The sequence below is a fragment of the Astatotilapia calliptera genome, chromosome 13 (genome assembly GCF_900246225.1).
Source record: "Astatotilapia calliptera chromosome 13, fAstCal1.2, whole genome shotgun sequence".
NCBI classification, from domain to species: Eukaryota; Metazoa; Chordata; class Actinopteri; order Cichliformes; family Cichlidae; genus Astatotilapia; species Astatotilapia calliptera.
The window spans coordinates 18,940,957-18,960,359 of record NC_039314.1 but is presented as its reverse complement, the minus strand read 5'-3'; the positions used below and the strand labels follow the sequence as shown (position 1 = coordinate 18,960,359).

Below are 19,403 nucleotides of genomic sequence, written 5' to 3'. Positions count from 1 at the left end.
CATGAATAATAAGGGATGTCTTCTTGGGACTGCAGTGACCCCGCATTTTAGATTGTCACCAATTTCCATCACTTTTTCCTTCATGTAAAGTGCATCTACATAATGAGCATGGCATGAAACAAGACCAGAACCACCGGCTTCACGACCTGATTTATTTCAGAAATGATCGAGTCCTGTTAAGTTAGAGAAAAAGGTCCCACTGTGAGTAACTCAACTTGTCTTGGTTGAGTCCTGTTGTTTACTAAGCAGGGCTTCCAGTAGACGGAGCTTCGCTTTAAGGTTCTTATACTGGCAGTACTCCTCCGCCATTGGTCCACGGTCCTCCTTCTGACATGCCCTGTTAATGATATACGGAGGATGGAAGATGCAAATGAAAAGCAAACTTTAGTTTGTAGTTTCCAAACAACTTGCAGCAGCTTCCATAACTGGTTGATGGTCCCTATGTTGCCTTACTCAGATAGCTTTGTACAGTGTGTATTGTAATTAGAAGAAAAAAAAAAAAGACTTACTGCATTAACTTTGGAGGACTAACATGTACAGTACTGTGTACAATTCAGAGCAAACATCTGTCTTTCCTGAGCTCTGTGTGCTGGATTAATGTTACATGAGTGTGCATTACACTGTCGTACCATAACAATGGAATTTCTTTTGTGGATGTTTTTCTTTCTTTCTTTTTTTTTTTTTTCACAAGGCATTGTTGAAAACCAAATGTTCCAAGTTTAGTAAAAGACAAAATAAAATTCAAAAGCCAAGTACTCTTGATGTGTTACGTACGTATGTGCTTCATGGTGTGTTACCTGCCAGTCTGTGCATAGAATTGGTCCTCAAACTCTCGAAGCGCTTGGTGAACCCTCCGCTTTTCTGATCGAGTCAGCCTGAGGTGATCGAGTAATTCTGGTCTGCATTAAGAAAGAACCAATTCATCAACTTTTTATATCATCTGGATTGTGTTTAAATAAATAAACCACAACTAAAGACAAGCTGATCAAAGAAAAACAAATGCGAACCATCTTTATCTTTCTTTAAAACATGACTGAGCAAATCGGGTTTTTTTTTTTTTTTACCTGGAAGATTCATGTAGTGTTGCCATAGTGATAATCTGCGGGTGGAGAACCTTCACTTCTTCCAGCGGCGATACCAGAGGCGATTCAGACATTTCTAGGGAGGGCGGACACTGCAACTCCTCTAAAGACACGCACATGGAGGGTTTTAACCACAGCGGCTGCTGCCTGGGGCTTCTCTGTTTGGGATGCTCTTCATCAGAGCCCTCCTCTTCCTCCTGTGCAGATAAAGAAGAAAGAGAAAGGTAAAGAGAGAGGTAAATCCAACGATTTTCAATGGTCCAGTTCTGAAAGTTAAGAGATGGATAGATAAAACCAGCTGACTTTCTATAAATCATTATTATTGTTTATATCTCTTAATATTATAAAGAGAAGTTTCATAATATTATTGTGCAGCTGTTCTATTCAGCAAGATGTAGTCTGAGTTTAACCTTCTTAAAAATTCAGCATCATTGGTATTATCTCTCTTTCAACAAACAAAAAATCAACTGAATGTTGACTCACAATGGTTGTAATGTTTACTGTGGCTGAGGAAGAAATCAGCTGTTTGAGAAGACGGTAGCGATCGTAGAAAGGTTTCATCAAAGTTCGCTCCTGCTTGGTGCTCTGACAACAGAGATGAAGAAAGAAAAACGTTAAGATAGATTTTCACCAGACTAGAAAGATATTTATAAAAATAAATAAAACTACTTCTCAAAAGAATCAAAACAAAGAGCATTCATCCAAGCTTGTCTTACCGGCCGTCCGTGAAGACTCTCGAAGTACAACAAACACTTCTGCATGCTGGTCTTCTCCATACTCATCTGGAAAGGGGACATCTCCTGTACATACGGGAGTAGTGAAAACTAATAAACTCTTAGAACATCTAACGTCCAAACTTGTATTGCTATATTTGTGTTAATGGTACAAACAATTCTGCAAAATCAACCTTAATGCTGTCGGGCAGGCCCAGCTCTTGCCGTCTTTCCTTCAGCCTGTTTGTTATAATGTTCACCGTTTCCTCTACGTTTGGCTTGGCGTTGCTGTTGTTGTTCAGCTGCTGGAGCTCAGTTCCTGTCGGTACTGCCTCCTGTTTGTCTGTATTGCCCCTGCATGTTTCAGCTTCTTTTGACTGCCTTAGCTTCAGCTCTACAGGAAAGAGCAGGAATTTAAACAAATATCCTCATATGTGGTTCTCATTTTTCTTAGAAACAAAAATTAAGTTAAAAAAAATCTGGTGATTCTTTGTTTTTACATTCATCAGCTCCCAATATGCCCAAATATCAAAGAGAAATAAAAAATGCAGGCAATGGAAGAGTTCGGGTCTTAGGAGGTTAAAGATAATAATTTCTCTGCTACCATTTCATTTTAAAATGACATTTCAGCCTACTAATTTCTATAAACATCTCTCTTTTCATTTCAGTTAATTAATTATTACATATGGGTTATCTCCTACATTACTGACATTTACATTCATGGTATATGCAACATTTAAGTCAACGTTTCAAAATTAGTTGTTTAGCTTACAGGTACATATTTTCAGCTCAGGCTTCAATGTAGCTCCGATAATCGAACCACTTACGAAACTTCTTTCCCCGCTGCAGTTTTTAAAATAATTTACTTGCGAATGTTTTTGGTTATATAACTGACCTTTAAGCTGCTTGCGACACCTGATGAGCTCCTTCATCAGTCTGGCCACCTCTGGATGTGCTGTCTTGTCATTGTGTGCTGGCTGGAAAAAAAAACAACAGAAAACGATATCTCACATAACAGTGGCCAGTCTGTTGCACTGGATACCAAGTAAGTGTTTTTTCAAAGTAATCATTATCACCAGCTTGTTCCTCATTGTCTAACAAACCATTATGCTACCAATGTTCCAGCAGAGGGAGTAATTCATCCTTAGCAGCAACAGTTTAGAACTTAAATATCTTTACAGCACCCTGATGAAGCAAGTCTGATTCACTGCCAAACCTTATAATGCTTCTCCTGTTCAAAACACTCCTCAAAATGCCTGATCCTCTTCCTCAGCGTGTGGATGTGCCTGTTGAGAGCTGAGATGGACACGGTGCCCTCGTCTCGCTCTGTAAGGACACTGCAGCGAGCCCTTGAGACAAGAAGAACATATGCCCAATTTAACTCTACATCTGCACATTGGTCCACGCAATAAGGACTCAAAGGGTGTAGTTAAATATCACAAAATATAACAGCCAGTATGATTTTGTAAGGTATTAGCATTAATTATGAATAACAAAAAACATTTCCAAATTGCTTTTCATTTTTAACCTACAGCAAGAGCATAACATGAGAGGATTCCATTTATGAGCTACAAATGTCAGCGGCAAAGAAGTCGTCTTACATGCGTATGTGCTGTGAGCAGGGTGGAGATGGAGCTGTGTCGGGGTCTAGATTGTAGCGTTGGCTGTGGCTGAGGTTGGGGCAACGTGGCGAGGGAACTGGACAGTCAGTCATCGTAAAACGGGAAAGGAGTGGGCTGGCGTGAGGGCCTGATGGGCTCGGTAGTGTATCCTCTCCAGAAAGTTCCTCTAAATAAGCAGAAGTGGAATGGACAGGACTGGAATCTGACAGCTGCGGGGACGGGGTGTGTGCTGTAGGAGAGAGCAAGAGTGAAGTAAAATGATAATTTTATGTTTATTAAAATTAAAGCTAGGCTAAAATCCTATCATAATTTGCAAAATCTTAATTTATCTGTTTGTGACAAATCAGTAAAACAAGATTATTCGTGTAGCTGTTATAATCTTTATGCGAAAAGAAAATAAATACATGTTTTTAACAATGTTTAGCCCAAACAAAAGGATGAAAATAACAGAAATAAAAAACCACGGACACCAGCAGCTGTAGAGTGATGCAACAATATTACCTTAGTTACCTAACTTACCAAGGAAAGATACACCCAGCTCTAAATAATCAAGCTCATACTTTGTGGCCAACAATTATTGACAGCAACATTACAACAGCTTTAATGAGCAAAATAAATGAAAGAAAACTGAGACTGAATTATATACCATAGGTAGAGCTGCAAGTTTAGTACATATAAAATAAAACCCATTATCTCACAAAGCTGAAACTTTAAAGTTTTTTTAATGTTTACAAATCATGTCAGCTTTGCTCTTCAGTGCCAGTGCAGTGTTTATACTGGAAGCTAAAAAATCATTATTACTATTTCATTGTAACAGCATCGTCATTGTTCTTGTCTTACCAGGCGGTGATGAGTCGACTGTCTGCTGTTCCTGAGAAGGCGCTAATGGCAGGCTGTGGGTCAAATTCAGCCTTTGCGATTCATTAGACAGAGGCTGTTGCTGAGCAGGTAAGTTATCCTGAGGTTCAGGGTCTCCTGATGCTAAGGGAGGTCCCAAGTCAGCCTCCAGGGCTTGCAGCTTTAGAGAGGGGCTCTGGAAGCAGAAGCAAAACATAGCTTCAAGGATGCAGGTAGGACAGGATAGAGAAAAAGAAGCGTTTCACATCATGCTCAGGAATCTTGAGCAGTCCTTTCAAAATCTCTTCACTCTCTTCTGGTCCAGAGTGTGGCTCGGTAAAGATTTGCAAGATGAGGTGAGAAGAGTGGTTTTGTCGTCTTCCTGAAAAAGGTATGAGTCAAAACGCAGAATACAGCTTTATAAGCAGGCTGCTTGTTTGACGTACGAGGAACAGAACACAAGTCTTTAGATTTCCTTGTAGTTATGAAAGGTTACTGCAAATAATCGCTACAAGAAACACATTTAAGAGAAGAAAAAATATCGAATTCCCACTGCGGTCACCCCCCTCAGCTCTGTGAGCAACTACAAGCTTGTCAGCAGTCAACCCGCAAGATACGAATCCCTTTGTCAGTCAGATTCCTAATATGCACCAGCATACAGCGTGGGATCTCTGATGAGCAATACACAGTAATTCCATTAACTGTGTCACCGTGATTCCCAGATCACCTGATCCGCCTGTTTGTGGGCAGTGTATGATAATATGGCAAGCCCCCAGAAAAGATATCACATCCCTAAATCCACATGGTTTTCCTTCAAACCGGCATTCCCAACACTTCTGCTGCTGATCTGCCTCCACATGGATTATTCATCATGCACGGAAGAATAGGGGTGGCAGGAATACCTCTTCAGTCATTGCGTGCGATGTGGGGGCGTGTGTGCAAGAAAAGAGAGCGGTTCAATATATGACGAGGTGTTTCCACAGCAACGTCAAGCCGAAGCAAGGAGTCTGTTTAATGGAGCTGCGGGGAGTCACGAAGCCGTTTGCCTCGGTGAGTGTGTGCAAGTGGGTGCATACGCAGTGAATTCTGATGCTGATATGCAGAGTGAAAAAAAATAATAGATTTGTAACTGCACCACCCCCATCATCAATATCATTAACAGCAGCAGATACAGGATTGGCTTCTTATTTCTACACCTCCTTGGTTGTTCATTCATAAAACAAAATTTGAAAAAATTAAATACAAGGCTTTGTGCGTCACAGAGGAGGTGGAAGGATGTAAGGGAGGGGCAGAAGTGAGGCTATCATTACTAAACCAGAGAACCCACAGTCACGAAACCTTGCTCCTATGTATGTATGTATGTATATATATATATATATGTATATATATGTATATATATATATATATATATATATATATATATACATCAATCCATCCTCTTCCACATACATACACACAAGCACAATCGATTGCAGCATCACTCATCCTGGTGACATAAGTAGTGTTGACTTATGTATCTATAAAGACCATGAGGGAGGAGAACTTGCGTCATTTCTTGTGTTTCTCCCTCTGCAATCATGATGCCTGTCAGGAGAACCGTTACATCCTCCTCCTCCTTTTCCCCTCTGAAGGAACAAAGAGCTTAACCAATGTTAATATCCCCTTCCCAAAGCCTACTTACTGACACATATCAATGTGGGCAACCACACACTTACCGATGTGGAAAATTTTCAATTATAATGATACATAATAGAGACATAAAAAATAGCTCTCCAGTTATTTTTGATCACCACACAGACTTATTTCATTAATAGTTTGAATAGTTTCTGTGAAAAAAGTTAAGATGACTTTGTAATCAAAAATTTTAACAGATTTTAACAGATAGCAATTGCAAAACTGTAATCACCATCATCCAGCTGTGTGACCTCCAAATCTAAAAAGGGGCATTGTGAGGGTATTCAGTATTTAGCTACTGCTCAGATGACTACGTTAACTACTTTGGGTGCTTCCCTTCATATTTATCTGGTATGAGAGATCACTTTTACAGTTTGATTTTGATCTAAAATCTTAGACAATCCACCTGAACTTCAAGGCTTTCTCTCATTCGTTCCTTCTTTCTCTGTCTCTCTCTCGTTTTTTTAGTGCACTACATTAAGCTAGCCTTCAGCCCAGGGCTTCCCTTTTTCTAGCTTTGTAAATCACTCTGGATGTTCTAAACGTGCATTATAAATATATTCACTTTTGTGCAGACTGGCCTAGCTGTCACAGAACAGTCGTACTAGTGTAAAAAAAAAAAAGAGTTTAAAGGAGAATGTGGAAATTATTTGGAGAGGGTAGCTATAATGTTTAAAGAGCCATATTTACCTTCCATTCAGACACTGTGGTTTTGTCTTCTGCCTTGGTGAAACAGGTGAAAGAGACGCTGCAAAAGAAAATTCTGTCAACAAAAGGCAAATACAACTGAAATAAATACATGAAATAAATACATGGCCGCCAATTTAATGCTTTGTCTGTTATAATCAATACAGATCTGCTGCTCTGTGGCCAGAGGGTTAGCTGGCAATGCCATTAGGGCCATGGGTTATTCATGTCTGACATCAGTGGGACATAACAGCAATGACCTATCTGTAAACAAAAATTCAGCTTGCCACTATAGTAGGTCAGTCACATCCAGCTAGACGGTCTGTTCCACGTGAGCCCCTGTGGCGTGTCAGTGTTATTTAGACTGGAATCATATCAAAACCATGACTGTGAGCAGGACACTGTTCCCATAACCCATTTCTAAACTGACTGCAGAGCTTGGAGATGAGCTGAGCTAAGACGAACCAAGGAGCAGTACAAAGGGGAAAAAACTATTATAGAATCATGTAACATTAACGATCACACAAAGACTACTAATGTAAATCTTATTTCTCTCTGATTTTTAGAATAATGTTAAAATTCGATTGGGAGGAGTCTGAAATTTGCAGTTTCACTTTGACTTAAATGTTTTTGCCATCTGCCATGCCTCATAATCAAACAGGGCTATAAGGCATACAAAGCAAATAAAAAAATAAATAAATGAATACCACAGCTGGAAAAAAAAATCATCTTCTGTTATGTGCATGAAGAAACCTTCCTCTCACCTCTCTGTGGGCTGCTTCAGTGTTTGGGCATTGCTCTGTGTTTCATTCTCTGAAATAGATGACAGGTGGCCTGTGTCTGCAGAAGCCTGAAATGCAGTTTAGTCCAAGTCATGCAACGTTATAGACACCTAGTGAGCTTTTATAATGCTGTTACTAAACAGTAGAAATCAATAAAAAAGGAGAAATAAAGCAAACTTGTGATAAAATGTGAAAAAAAAAAAAACAATACACACCGCAGAACAGTCATCATTGAGAGATGAGGAAAGGACCTTTCCATCTTTGACCATGTCTACTTCATACATGTCTTCTTTCTTCGCTATGGAGGACACCTCCACCTGTGATAAGGTTCTGTTGATAAAGAGAAATGGTTGAGAAGGCTGATGGGAGAAACTAAATATATTTTTTTTTATCTTCTTGTGATAATATGACCAGGCATAATGTTGATGTGACCTTGTCAAATAGTCCTCAGGCAAGATACTGAACTCCAAATTGCCCTTGATACATTAATCAGAGTGCACTTTGTTGTGGCTCTGAATGAATAAATGTGGTGAATGTGGCCTGTAAAAAGCGCTTCGAATCCTCTGTTAAAGTTAGAGTAGAAGAGTGCTATATAAGCACCATAATCTCTGGGTAGAAAATGGGTAGACAGATATACTCACCCCAGGGTGGTACACTCCATCTCTGGCAGCTCCCCCTGTGTGCTTTGAGATGGTCTGTTCGGTGGATGTTGCCCTGGCCCTGGGTCAGTGGGGCAGGAGAGCACACCGCCTGCCTCCACACTTTCACTCTTCTGCTCCAGAACCTCCTGGTCTGCAATCAGCTTCTGAATGTCAGTGCTGACGTCAAAGCTGTTTTCACAGCTCTGCACCGGTGTGTCAGTACTATGAAGAGACAGAGAGAAGAGTTCACACGAAAAGAAGATGAGGCGAGACAGAAAACACTTTCTAATGAGGCACCCTATTTAAAGTGTTAATACATTTTAAGTAATGATTTCATGAAGAAGCAACAAGAGCAGATATTTTGGAGCTAGAAACCTTGATGAAGTTAAAATACAGAATTTTTTACCAAAGGCTTGGTGAACATTTTCATCTAAAATGGTACTAACAGAACAATCCACTGTAGAAGAACAAATGGTCTAGCTAAAAAAACACAATGCAAATGTTCCCGTAGAGAAGGAATAACTAAATTGATAGCAGGCATTTTTACAGGAAGGCAACTTTTAATAATTTTTCTCATGGTTAATTTCTTATCTAGGCAATAGTAAAAGATATATTAACAATGTGCCAATTTTCAGTCTAGCACATTAAAATGCAGGGACTCTTTAATACACTTAAAGACAGCAAAGAACAAATAAAAAAAAATCTGTAGGGTACAAAATAAAACGCATTGTTAAATCAAGGAAAAATAAACTAAAGTATATCATTTTGCATTCACAGGAGTAAACTCGAAAAAACAAACTTGTAAGTGCATGATCACAGGGCTAAGAGGAGTTAAAATTGCTCATCTCTGCAGGAAAACATCCTGGGAGTCTGAATCAGCAGTGCCTGATCTAATGTTACGCCACGACATGTCTCATAAAACTCTGATGAGCTGCCCTCAGCAAAAACAAGCACAACTGATTTACCCAAATGAATTATGCTTCAAGTTTCCCTTTTTTAAACATCCACTATATTAACAGAAGCTAGTGAACAGCAGAAACAACAGCTATCAGAAAACTGCAGACAACACCAAATCACCAAATAATGTTAACAAAACCCTAAAACACACAAATTCGTCAGGTTATCTGTGACTAGACTTCTGCTTTGAGTGATACCAGCAGCCTCATAACCTTTTTATGGATGAATGATCGCTGCTGCAAAGCAAATACATCTGTCCACTGGCTCTAAAGCTACCTTGCATGAACTCACTCACTTGCAGAAGACTGTAGATCCATGGTTGTTGTCCCTGATGCTGAAGCAGATGAGACAAGAAAACATATTCTGCCAAAGCCGATTAACTTACAACATTATGCAGTTTACCTATGACAGTAAACAGTTTGCTGCTTTGGGTGGATGGAGAAAGTCAAAGACATAAAGAAAAGAGAGCACAGATGATGGGTGCTAAATGATAAAAAAAGTAGCACCCAGAGCCAGAGAACTGACCCATCATGGGTACCCAGGCTCATACACACAAACAAGAATGCATACACACAAACACACCTCAGCATTCAGCTGTGCACAGACAGAAATTTGAGCTCCCAGACAGAAACACTTGGTCATATTCAGGGTCAGCAGTGCCAGTTCTGGCACAGCAGTGGGTGGAAGTAGGCCAGAGATGGTAAGAGCCGAAAGGCAACACAAACTAACAAAAATAGATACAAGGTCGCAAATGGGGGGTACTTAAAATCATGCCTAAACACATCAATTACACAATAAATATTTAACAAAAAAAAAACAAAAAAACATGACTCAATAAGGAAGATAATTCATTGGCCAATAAAAATCCTATTACACAAAAAAAAACTTGAAACTTGAACCTGAAAATGAGAGTTTTATGAGAATTTTATGAGTTCCTTATCTATGTCATGGGTGCCCTGCAAGGACCTGTTCAGGTGGGAATTTTATTTTCCCCTCAGTTTGCTGCCTGTACTTTGGAGTTTTTCCCAGTAGATGAGAGGGTTTTTCCCCTGCGCCGTCAGGTCGGGCCTCTGGCAGCCTTTGAGATGGTCTGTTTGGGGGATGCTATCTTATGTGCTGAATGACAGTTTAGAATACCTGGCCTTCTTGGAGTCCCTGGGTGGGACGTTTGAGCGTGCCCCACCTAGGGACTCCATCGCCTTACCAGAAAACTTAAATAGTCATGTGGGCAATGACATTGAAACCTGGAGGGGTCATTATTGGGAGGAACGGCCTACCAGATCTAAACCCAAGCGGTATTCTGTTATTGAACTTCTGTACAAACCACAGTTTATCCACACCATGTTCAAACACAGGGATGTCGATACATTAAGATGGTTCCCATCTTTAAGAAGGGGGACCAGAGGATGTGCTCCAACTAGGCCATGTTCTTTAGCTGGAAAAGGATGGAGTGTCCCCTCCAGGTCAGAGATGAGTTACTACCCCAAGTGGAAGAGTTTAAGTATCTCGGGCCCTTGTTCACAAATAAAGGGGAGAGGGGAGCAAGAGATCGAGAGATGAATTGGTGCTGCGGCTGAAGTGATCCGAATTCTGTACTGGTCCATCGTGGTGAAGAGAGAGCTAAGCGTAAAAGCAAAGTGCTCAATTTACCAGTCAGTCTACATCCCTACCCTCACCTATGGTCACGAGCTAGAGTAGTGACCGAAAGAACAAGATTGTGGATACAAGTGGTGGAAATTAGCTTTCTCAGAAAGGTGGCTGGCCTCTCCCTTAGAGATAGGGTGAGGAGTTCGGCCATCCAGGAGTGGTTTGGAGTAGAGCCACTACACCTCCACATCGAAGGGAGACAGTTGAGGAGGTTCAGGCATCTGACATCTCCTGGGTGCCTACTGGATGAGTTGTTCTCGGCATGTCCCACGGGAAGGAGGCCCAGGGGCAGACCCAGGACACACTGGAGAGAGCCCCTTTGTGCTCCCCCAGACAAGCTGGAGGTGGCCAAGGACAGTGAGCTCTGGGCTTCTCTCCTTAGGCCGCTTCCCCTGCAACTGGGCCTCGGATAAGCGGAAGAAAATGGATGAAAGACTGAAAAATATGACTGCAATGCGCTGACTTAAAGACATGATACTTTTTCTTAGAATCATTCAGTATATTTATAATATCATCTTATGTAATTGGAAAAAGTCAGAATGGACACCTGTTTTGAAATGAAACCCTTTGGAGATATAATTAGAGCGGGACTGCACCAAGGTCAAGACATGGCAAGACAGCACAGCAGGCAAATGCCAGGCCTCTCTCCCAGCGACAGATACCAGTCTGGCATGTGCAGATGCAAAAAATAAATATGATCCCTTCTTGTTTATGCATGCAAAACAAAAATTAGGCATTTCTGAAACGAGGAGAAATGGAGGAGACAATGTGCTGCTACTCTTAAGTTAGGAAACAAATAAATGAGCTAAACACAGTTTCACTTCTTGTTACCGTATTGTAGATATTTAACCCGACTCCTATTTACCTACAGAAATGAAACTAATAAAAAGATAATGCTGTGTACCTTTGATTTCAATATATTTAAACTAGAAAGACAGTTGGAATGATTCAACATTTCTGCCTGAAGAACAGATGAGAGTGGGAAGCTGTTGATGAAAAATTATTGATATTTGTTTGCCCTATTAGAGCTAAACAAACACTCAGATGCAGCGAGAACACATAAAACTGTCTTGGAAGCTTTGACAATCTTCTCGAAGCTTGTTGGTGACAGATCTTGCAGCTCTGAATCAGTAGATGATTATATAAAATTATGAGATAACAAATAAACACAGGGTGGTTGATTCTTAGATAAGAACTCCACATTGAATCTACATTATATATACAATGTCGGTGTCAATTTTATTTATGTAGCACATTTCACTGCATGTGCTTATCATAAAAGATAAAAACATAAACAAAACTATATATCCCTACAATGTCTTAAGGCAATAAAAACAACACAGTTATTAGATGTAACCTGTGAGAATAAAAAGGTTTTGAGTCTGATTTTGAAAGCAGGCATATTTGTTACCGACCTCAGGTCAACAGGCAGCTTGTTTTGAAGACCTTGGCCACAGTAACTAAAACCCTCAGAACCCTTAGATCTAATTCTGGAAACAGTTAAAAGATCTATACCTGGTGATTTGAGAGGTCTAACTGGGTTATAGGCACCCAGCAAATCAGCAATTTAGTGGTGGGGCTAAACCACTGAGACCTTTATGAACTAACAGAACGATTTTTAAGGTAATTCTGTGTTGAACTGTGAGTCAATAAAGTGGGGCTTCTGCATTCTGAACAAGCTAAAGGTGCCCTAGTGAAATTTGAATAATTTAGCAAACAGAGTAGAGTCTAATCTGATTGAAATGAATGCATGGACCAATATCTCAGACAAGTTCAGCTTATTCTGTCTTAAGGTAAATAAAACAAATCTTAATAAAACATATCGGCAGCTAGACAGGCATGACTTTTGTGCATCAACATGAGTTGTGGAAATGGACTGAGGTCTTTGCTACCAACTCCTCTACATCCAACCTGAAAATGACACGTACAAAAAATGTATATTTCATGCCTCGTACTGTAGCTGCCCAGCTACTGATGCCTGCTTTTTAAATTGACACAAGTTGGTAATGTAAGAACAATCTGATCATTTTGATATATGGCTGTGATCTTGATGTAATATTGAATTTTTCCTTTAGTCGTCATGAGCCTGATGTCATCTGATAACATCGTTGCTTCATCACAGGGTAAACAGCTACTAGCATTTATGCCTAAAATGGCAAGAACAAAATGTGCTTCAAACAGAACTTCCATTTACAAGCTTGCAGCAACAAACATTCACAACTGAAAAAGAAATATGTAGAGTCTCTCTGGGAGAAAATAAATTTGGTACTATTTTTACTGTCCATTAGACTGAAAGGTCAAATGGGTCAAGCTGGACAAGTAACAGAACACAAATATTGGTTGACAAAGTTACTGTAAGAAGGTGCTGCTCTGAAGCTCACAGGTTTCTTGCCTTAAAAAGACCTAAAGGGAAATCAATCAATCTATCTATCTATCTATCTATCTATCTATCTATCTATCTATCTATCTATCTATCTATCTATCTATCTATCTATCTATCTATCTATCTATCTATCTATCTATCTATCTATCTATCTATCTATAAAATTTCAAATACATTAGTGCTAGGGGACAGTACCTTTTGAGGTGAGTCTGCAGCCGTACTGTCTGGTTAGCAGGACTGGTTGATGACACGGCATTCTCCACCCCAAACCTGGGGACGCTGCTGTGGTCTGAGTAACAGCTGCTGGGTCGGACCTAGCAAGGACATCAACAGTAAACACACAAACACACCACTAGAGACAGACTACAAACCATTGAAGGAATCTTCTGCATTTACTACACAAGATTCTGCAGTTTTAACTGCTTCCAAGTCAGCTGAAACGTCACAACAAAGGTTTTACTGTAATAGAGCGGCAATAAATCCTACTTTCAGTTTAATGCATAACATACAATAAATAATATATGATAAAAACGGATGAATAATGTTACTGCCTATGGCCCACAAAATGTATTAAAAATATCTGTAAAATTAAAGAACGTCTTCTGAAGAAACAGACAGACTATTCATAACGTGACACACACTGAATATCATGAGCTAAAAGGCTGGTAATAACTAACACTACCATGTAAAACTGCTATATTTGATGGAAAGAGCTGTAACATTAATTCAAAATAGATGCATACATCTAGTTTTAAAAAAAAACTGGATTCACCTCAAAGTGTGAAAGAGCAGAGAGGACAGGAGGAGGAGGTGAGGTTGAGGCAATTGAGGAGCCCACGGCTGGGGCTGGAAGGAGAGCCTTTGCATGCCTGAGGAGATGGAGCAACAGGGCATTGCATACACTTTGCTCCTCCAGCATCCTGGGTCCTTCTGCAACACTGGAAAACAAAAAAGAGAAAAGGGAACAAGATCACAACGCAATACATACATACTGTATGATGCACTGTGAATTGTAAATGTCTTCCATTACATGTTGTAAACATATTGGAAATGGGCCCCATCTAGTGGTGGAAATTAGCATCAGTAAACTGAGATAAATTGAGTGCATAAGGGGGCTCTATGCACCCAGCATTGACATTGCCCAGTGACAAAAACAACATCGGTAAACAACTATGAAATTTCACTTTGGCTTTGGAAACATCTGCTTAAATTACATTTCAGATAATCCTGTACAGTGTGGAAACCCCACTTGAGAATAAAATAGAATGTCTTGACATGTTTACATTATGCTGCAATTGCATTTCAGTGTTATTGTTGACAGCTACATTTCAGTTTTTCTTCAGTGTAAACAACAGCAAAAAGTTCATCCCGTATGAAGTGAGTGTGAAAATTTGGCTATGTAATAATAGACGTAAGTCCACATGGCCTATATGGGAACAAGATCACAATGCAATACATACATTGCTTCGTCTCCCCAAGCTCCGCCTACTGCTTGCCGTTTTACTTTATGTATGCTTCCCGGATGTTTTTGCACTAATTTCCTATGATCGTCAAACTCTTTTGAATCTTCGACCATTGAACCATCAAACGCTGGATATACACTTTCTCATTCTGCCAGAAACCTTGGAGTGCTTATGGATATTTCTTTTAAATTAAAAAGAGTATCTACTGTGCTAAAAACCAGCTTTTATCAATTACGCCAAATTTCCAAAGCTAAGCCCTATTTACCACATAAAGAACTCAAAAAACGTATCCATGCCTTCATCACTTGTAGATTGGACTATTGCAACTCTCTTTACCTGGGCCTCCAACTCTCCCTCCTTCAGTACCTGCAATTAGTCCAAAATGCGGCAGCACGCCTCTTAACCGGCACTAGAAAGCATGAGCACATCACCCCTGTCCTTGCTAACCTACACTGGCTTCCCGTCAAATATCGAATTGATTTCAAAATCCTTCTGCTCACTTTTAAAATTCTAAATAACCTGGCCCCTAGCTACTTAACTGATCTCCTTGAGCTGTACAAATGGTAAATAGCCTGTATTGGTATAGCGCTTTACTAGTCCCTAAGGACCCCAAAGCGCTTTACACATTCAGTCATCCACCCATTCACACAGACATTCACACACTGGTGATGGCAAGCTACACCCAAAGAGAGCACTAAGATCCAGCCAACTGCTCCTAATGCAACCAAGGTCTCATTTAAAAACCAGAGGTGACCGTGCATTTGCCATCGCTGCCCCTAGGCTCTGGAATAATCTCCCAGTCGAAACCCATACTTCGGAATCAATTCAATAGTTCAAATCCCGTTTAAAAACACACTTGTTTAACTTAGCTTTTAAAACAAATTAGTTTGGCTTTCATTCGGCAAATGCAATTTTAAGTATAATTGTACTATTTGTTCTTTGTTCTGCCCACACTGCGGTTTTATTGTGAAGCACTTTGATGTACACTAGTCTTTTAAATGTGCTATATAAATAAACTTTGACTTGAGTCGATGGCTGATAGGTCAGCATGGAAGAAGTATGTCAGACACATTACATAACTGACACCTCCAAGGAAAGGAACAGGTTTAAATGACATATATAAAAGTTAAAGTGGCAGGCGCTCATAATAATGCATGTCAGTCAAAACCAAGAAACAATCAAAAACCAGAAGCTACTTTTTTTAACAAAGTAATCACTTTTGAACATCTTTTTGCAGTCTTTCATCCCCTAATGTTTTTCATTCAATCCACTCCTCTCAGATCTCAGGTCAGAAGCAAAACAGCACCGAACATTTTGCAGCTCTCCAAGACTACCAACCATTTCAAACCCGCCTCCATATTTTTTTTCCAAACCACTGCTGCCAACTCCACACACCCTAACCAACTCTTTGTACTCAGCCTATAATCACCAGATATTTTCCCCACAAATCCAGAACTTTATGACTAACACCACATTCCACTGACATGACGTTAACTGTTACAGCAGAAAAAAGGCAAAACTGAGAGTTTAAAGGATGGAGGAACTGTTTAAAAGATGCTGACCAATTATAATTGCGATGAAAACTCAAGCAAGAAAAGTCTAACTTTACACTTTTGCTCCCTAGAGTTTGTGCTTGTTTACAGTGATGGCTGACTTCTGTAAACAGGAAGGGAGAAACAACCGGCAAAATCCTGATGACCCCTGTCTGTATCTTTATGTGACATATTCTGCATTATTAACCCCAGTTCACACCCATTTCCTTAAAGGGACCAACCCAGCTCCATGCAAAAGACACATAAAGCCACTGAGGCATCTGAACTGCTGCTGACATGTTGTAGGTTGCCATCATGACAAAAAGCCAGTGTTTTGTGAAAATGAAGAGAAACTAGAACCACAAACCTCTTCAAAACGAAATGTTAAAACCAAAACTTTTAGGCATGGCAGAACATACAATTTTGAGTCACTAAACTCTCTGCTTAAGTGTTTATGTCACGCTGTAGCTTTGGTGAGGATTTGAATGTGGCATTAATAACTGCAACTTACTGAAACATACAAGGTCCAAAGATGGTTGCCAGATTTTCCACAGGCATGTGGTTTGACTGGCTGTGAGTGGCCACTCTGGATAGAAAGCAGATGAGGTAAGACAAAATATTGAAGTTGTCATCAGGGATTTGGGATAGTTTTTCTCTCAGACTTTGGTTCATCTCCTCCTCATCTGTGTATCCTAAAAATAAGAAAAACACAAAATACAATAACATGTACATTTCAGACTTAAAGAGTTTATATCTTATAAACATATATAAATTTGCATGAGAATTCATACTGAATAGTTTTTTAACATCACTTGTGTCTCTAGTTCTTTGGCATAGGCACTGTTAACAGGGGTGTCATTTTACCGAGTAAATAATTAATTTCTTACTCAGAGTACAATAGCCACCAACAGCTTGAAGTGCTGATACAAAGCAGAATGAATCTACATAAATATAAGATAGATTAAGATAGTTTTACCTAGCAGTTTATAGATAAAGTTTCCAAAGTGCATTTGCATATACATGTTTTGGTACTTAATGGTGAGGTTTTTGCACTGTTTTCTCTGGATTTAAAAGCATCATAGCTGCTCATGTTTTTTCACATGTTCCCAGGCTGACTTTTAAGATCAGGCCACTGATCTGGTACAGGTACATTAGTTCCATCGCTAGTTACTCTGCTGTATATTTGGATTTGTTATCATGCTTCAGTATAATGTAGGTCACGGTACAAAATCTAAAGAAAAAAAAACTTATAGAACATGCTTTCCTTGTATGTCATACTCCAATTTTGTGTGAAATTTAAACTTTTTTTGTAGAATATTTTAAAAGGATATTTCAGTGAGGCTTGATAGCAGCAGGTAGCTTCTCAGCCACGCCAAATTTCCTTTCCAGCTTTTTAAAGAAAGCTTGATGTGTTAAAATGGGATCAAGATGCGCATTAACATATTGACTGCTCACTTTTAAAATGCATCAGGACTAACAATAATACTACCAATTTCAATGCAACCATATTTTACCTTAGAGTTAATAAAATGTGATACCACCTAATTGGCATTACCTGTTATGAACAGAACCAGCTGTTTGCGCTGAGGCTCAGGAATGAGAGGAACAGGGAGCTCCCGAAGGAAGAGTTTTAGTAGAGATGCTACAGTAGGGACATCTGCCTCATGGTCCAGGTCAACCCTCTCACCACTGTCCCACCGCTGCCTCAGCTGCCTGGTTCGCACCACTGACCCACACAGACGGAACAGACCTCTATGCTGTATTCCTGCAATGAGGAAAGAGAGTTAGTTAAGTGCACATTCAGGTGATGTTGCAAGAAAAAGCAAGGAAGAAATGAGGAATAAGGTGAGACTGAAAAGGGTGTGTGTGTGTGTGTGTGTGTGGGGGGGGGGGGGGGGGGGGGGTAGAGCAATTACCATTCCTATCCAAGTAATCCACCATGTCTCTTAACACAAGGGGTATTCCACAGACCATCTGCCCTTCCTCTCTCAGTGTTTCCAAAGCAACACCAAACACACACCTGGGTGCCTCTTCAGGCTCCGTAACCAGGGTGGGAATGAAGGGCTCTGGACTGATCTTGGCGCTGGGCCTCACAATTCTCACTGAAGACACGTCGCTCTGCATGACAAGAGGAGGCACAATGCAGCTGACTCAGTCAAAGTTTTTTATTATAGTCAATAACCACAGTTGGGGGTTTTCTCTCTGTATTTTCTTTTCTCTTTTGACCCTTTAAAACCTGAACCATGAAATAACTACCCGAATCTTTAATTTTTTGATATTGGTGTGTTTGTTGACCCTTTAGACAAAATATATAAAAATATATCACATTTTAATCTGCATTTATATATATATAGATATATGAGTTTTAATTTGTATCACATTTTATCACATTTGCTACATAAGCCATATTTTTGCAATTTAGTCATTAAAAATGTGTCATGCAATTTATATCATTTTTTGAAGATTAAAAAAAAGTCGCGCTAATGATGTAGAAGTCTCAAAAACTCACAAAAACATATGTATCAAATCCGACACGCTGGGCTTTAAAGGGTTAAGAGTAGCCAGGTCCTGCGGACATCCTGAAAACTTCCCCATCTCTGCTTCATTACCTGTGAGTTGTTTGACTAGGTTGCGAAAACGCTAGCTGTTTAGCATTAAAACTGCACACTCTCTCGGGAGAAAATGCCATTTTTCCTGGATATAACGAGACCTCCAGGAATAAACGTTAACTTAGATATATCGGTTAACATTAACTAAATGTTTCCAGGTTATAAGAAGTTTTGTGTGGAGGTACATATATTGAACTTCGAGTGTTTCTCGGACTAACAACGAACATGTCGAGAATACCGAAAAGTGGAATAAGACCTCAGGCGAAACTTACACAGAGCGATAATGAAGCACTGGCTCCCATTTTCAGCTCAGCGAACCGGGGCAGTTCTCCTTTTTTGAAATGTAGACAGGTTTTTCCCTCCTCGACATGATGATCCGCTCTCTGAAACTATCTGAAAGCCCGACGTACGAAGACTAATTACTGCCATGGCCCTCACATCCCAGTGTGCGAGGTGTACAACGGATGGGGAATGCTGTTGTTAAAATTGAGTAGTTAGCGTACTTCTTCTCACCGTTACGTTAGCTCCCCCCTGGAAAATATTGTTTAGGTTGCTAGTCACGTGACACAAGTGTAACCATGGTGACGTGTGGTAAGGAGAAGTCGAGCCCTTCAGGACCAGGATGCTGTAGCTTACTTTACTGTAGGTTAGATGCTCGGTGTCGGAATTGTATCCCAAATTTCCACCAGATCATTTTATTTGTAGAGGAGCTTAAGTGGAAAAATATATATCAAGATGTTTTATTATGTTATTTTTACCTTAAGTGTTCCAGGC

At 39.9% G+C, this 19,403-nt stretch overlaps 1 protein-coding gene across 4 annotated transcripts; it reads right to left on the bottom strand.

The window, feature by feature from the left end:
- Positions 1–138: 138 nt before the first annotated feature.
- On the bottom strand, positions 139–19,224 carry LOC113035559 (protein FAM13A-like). Of its 4 annotated transcripts, XM_026191197.1 has the most exons (22): positions 19,143–19,211; positions 18,902–19,022; positions 17,937–18,138; positions 17,576–17,785; positions 16,532–16,712; positions 13,798–13,963; positions 13,221–13,339; positions 9,291–9,329; positions 8,039–8,260; positions 7,613–7,727; positions 7,380–7,465; positions 6,619–6,691; positions 4,258–4,450; positions 3,397–3,646; positions 3,012–3,144; positions 2,691–2,772; positions 1,990–2,189; positions 1,799–1,882; positions 1,566–1,667; positions 1,065–1,279; positions 798–899; positions 139–337 (listed from the first exon to the last, which is right to left on the bottom strand). In XM_026191197.1, the coding sequence occupies exons 2-22, from the start codon at positions 18,929–18,931 to the stop codon at positions 211–213; spliced, it is 2,931 nt and encodes a 976-aa protein (XP_026046982.1). In that variant the 5' UTR covers positions 18,932–19,022; positions 19,143–19,211; the 3' UTR covers positions 139–210. The 4 variants fall into 4 exon arrangements, with proteins under 4 accessions (XP_026046982.1, XP_026046981.1, XP_026046983.1 ...); XM_026191196.1 differs by having other exon boundaries at positions 18,902–19,224; XM_026191198.1 differs by having other exon boundaries at positions 6,619–6,676; positions 18,902–19,221.
- Positions 19,225–19,403: the final 179 nt, after the last annotated feature.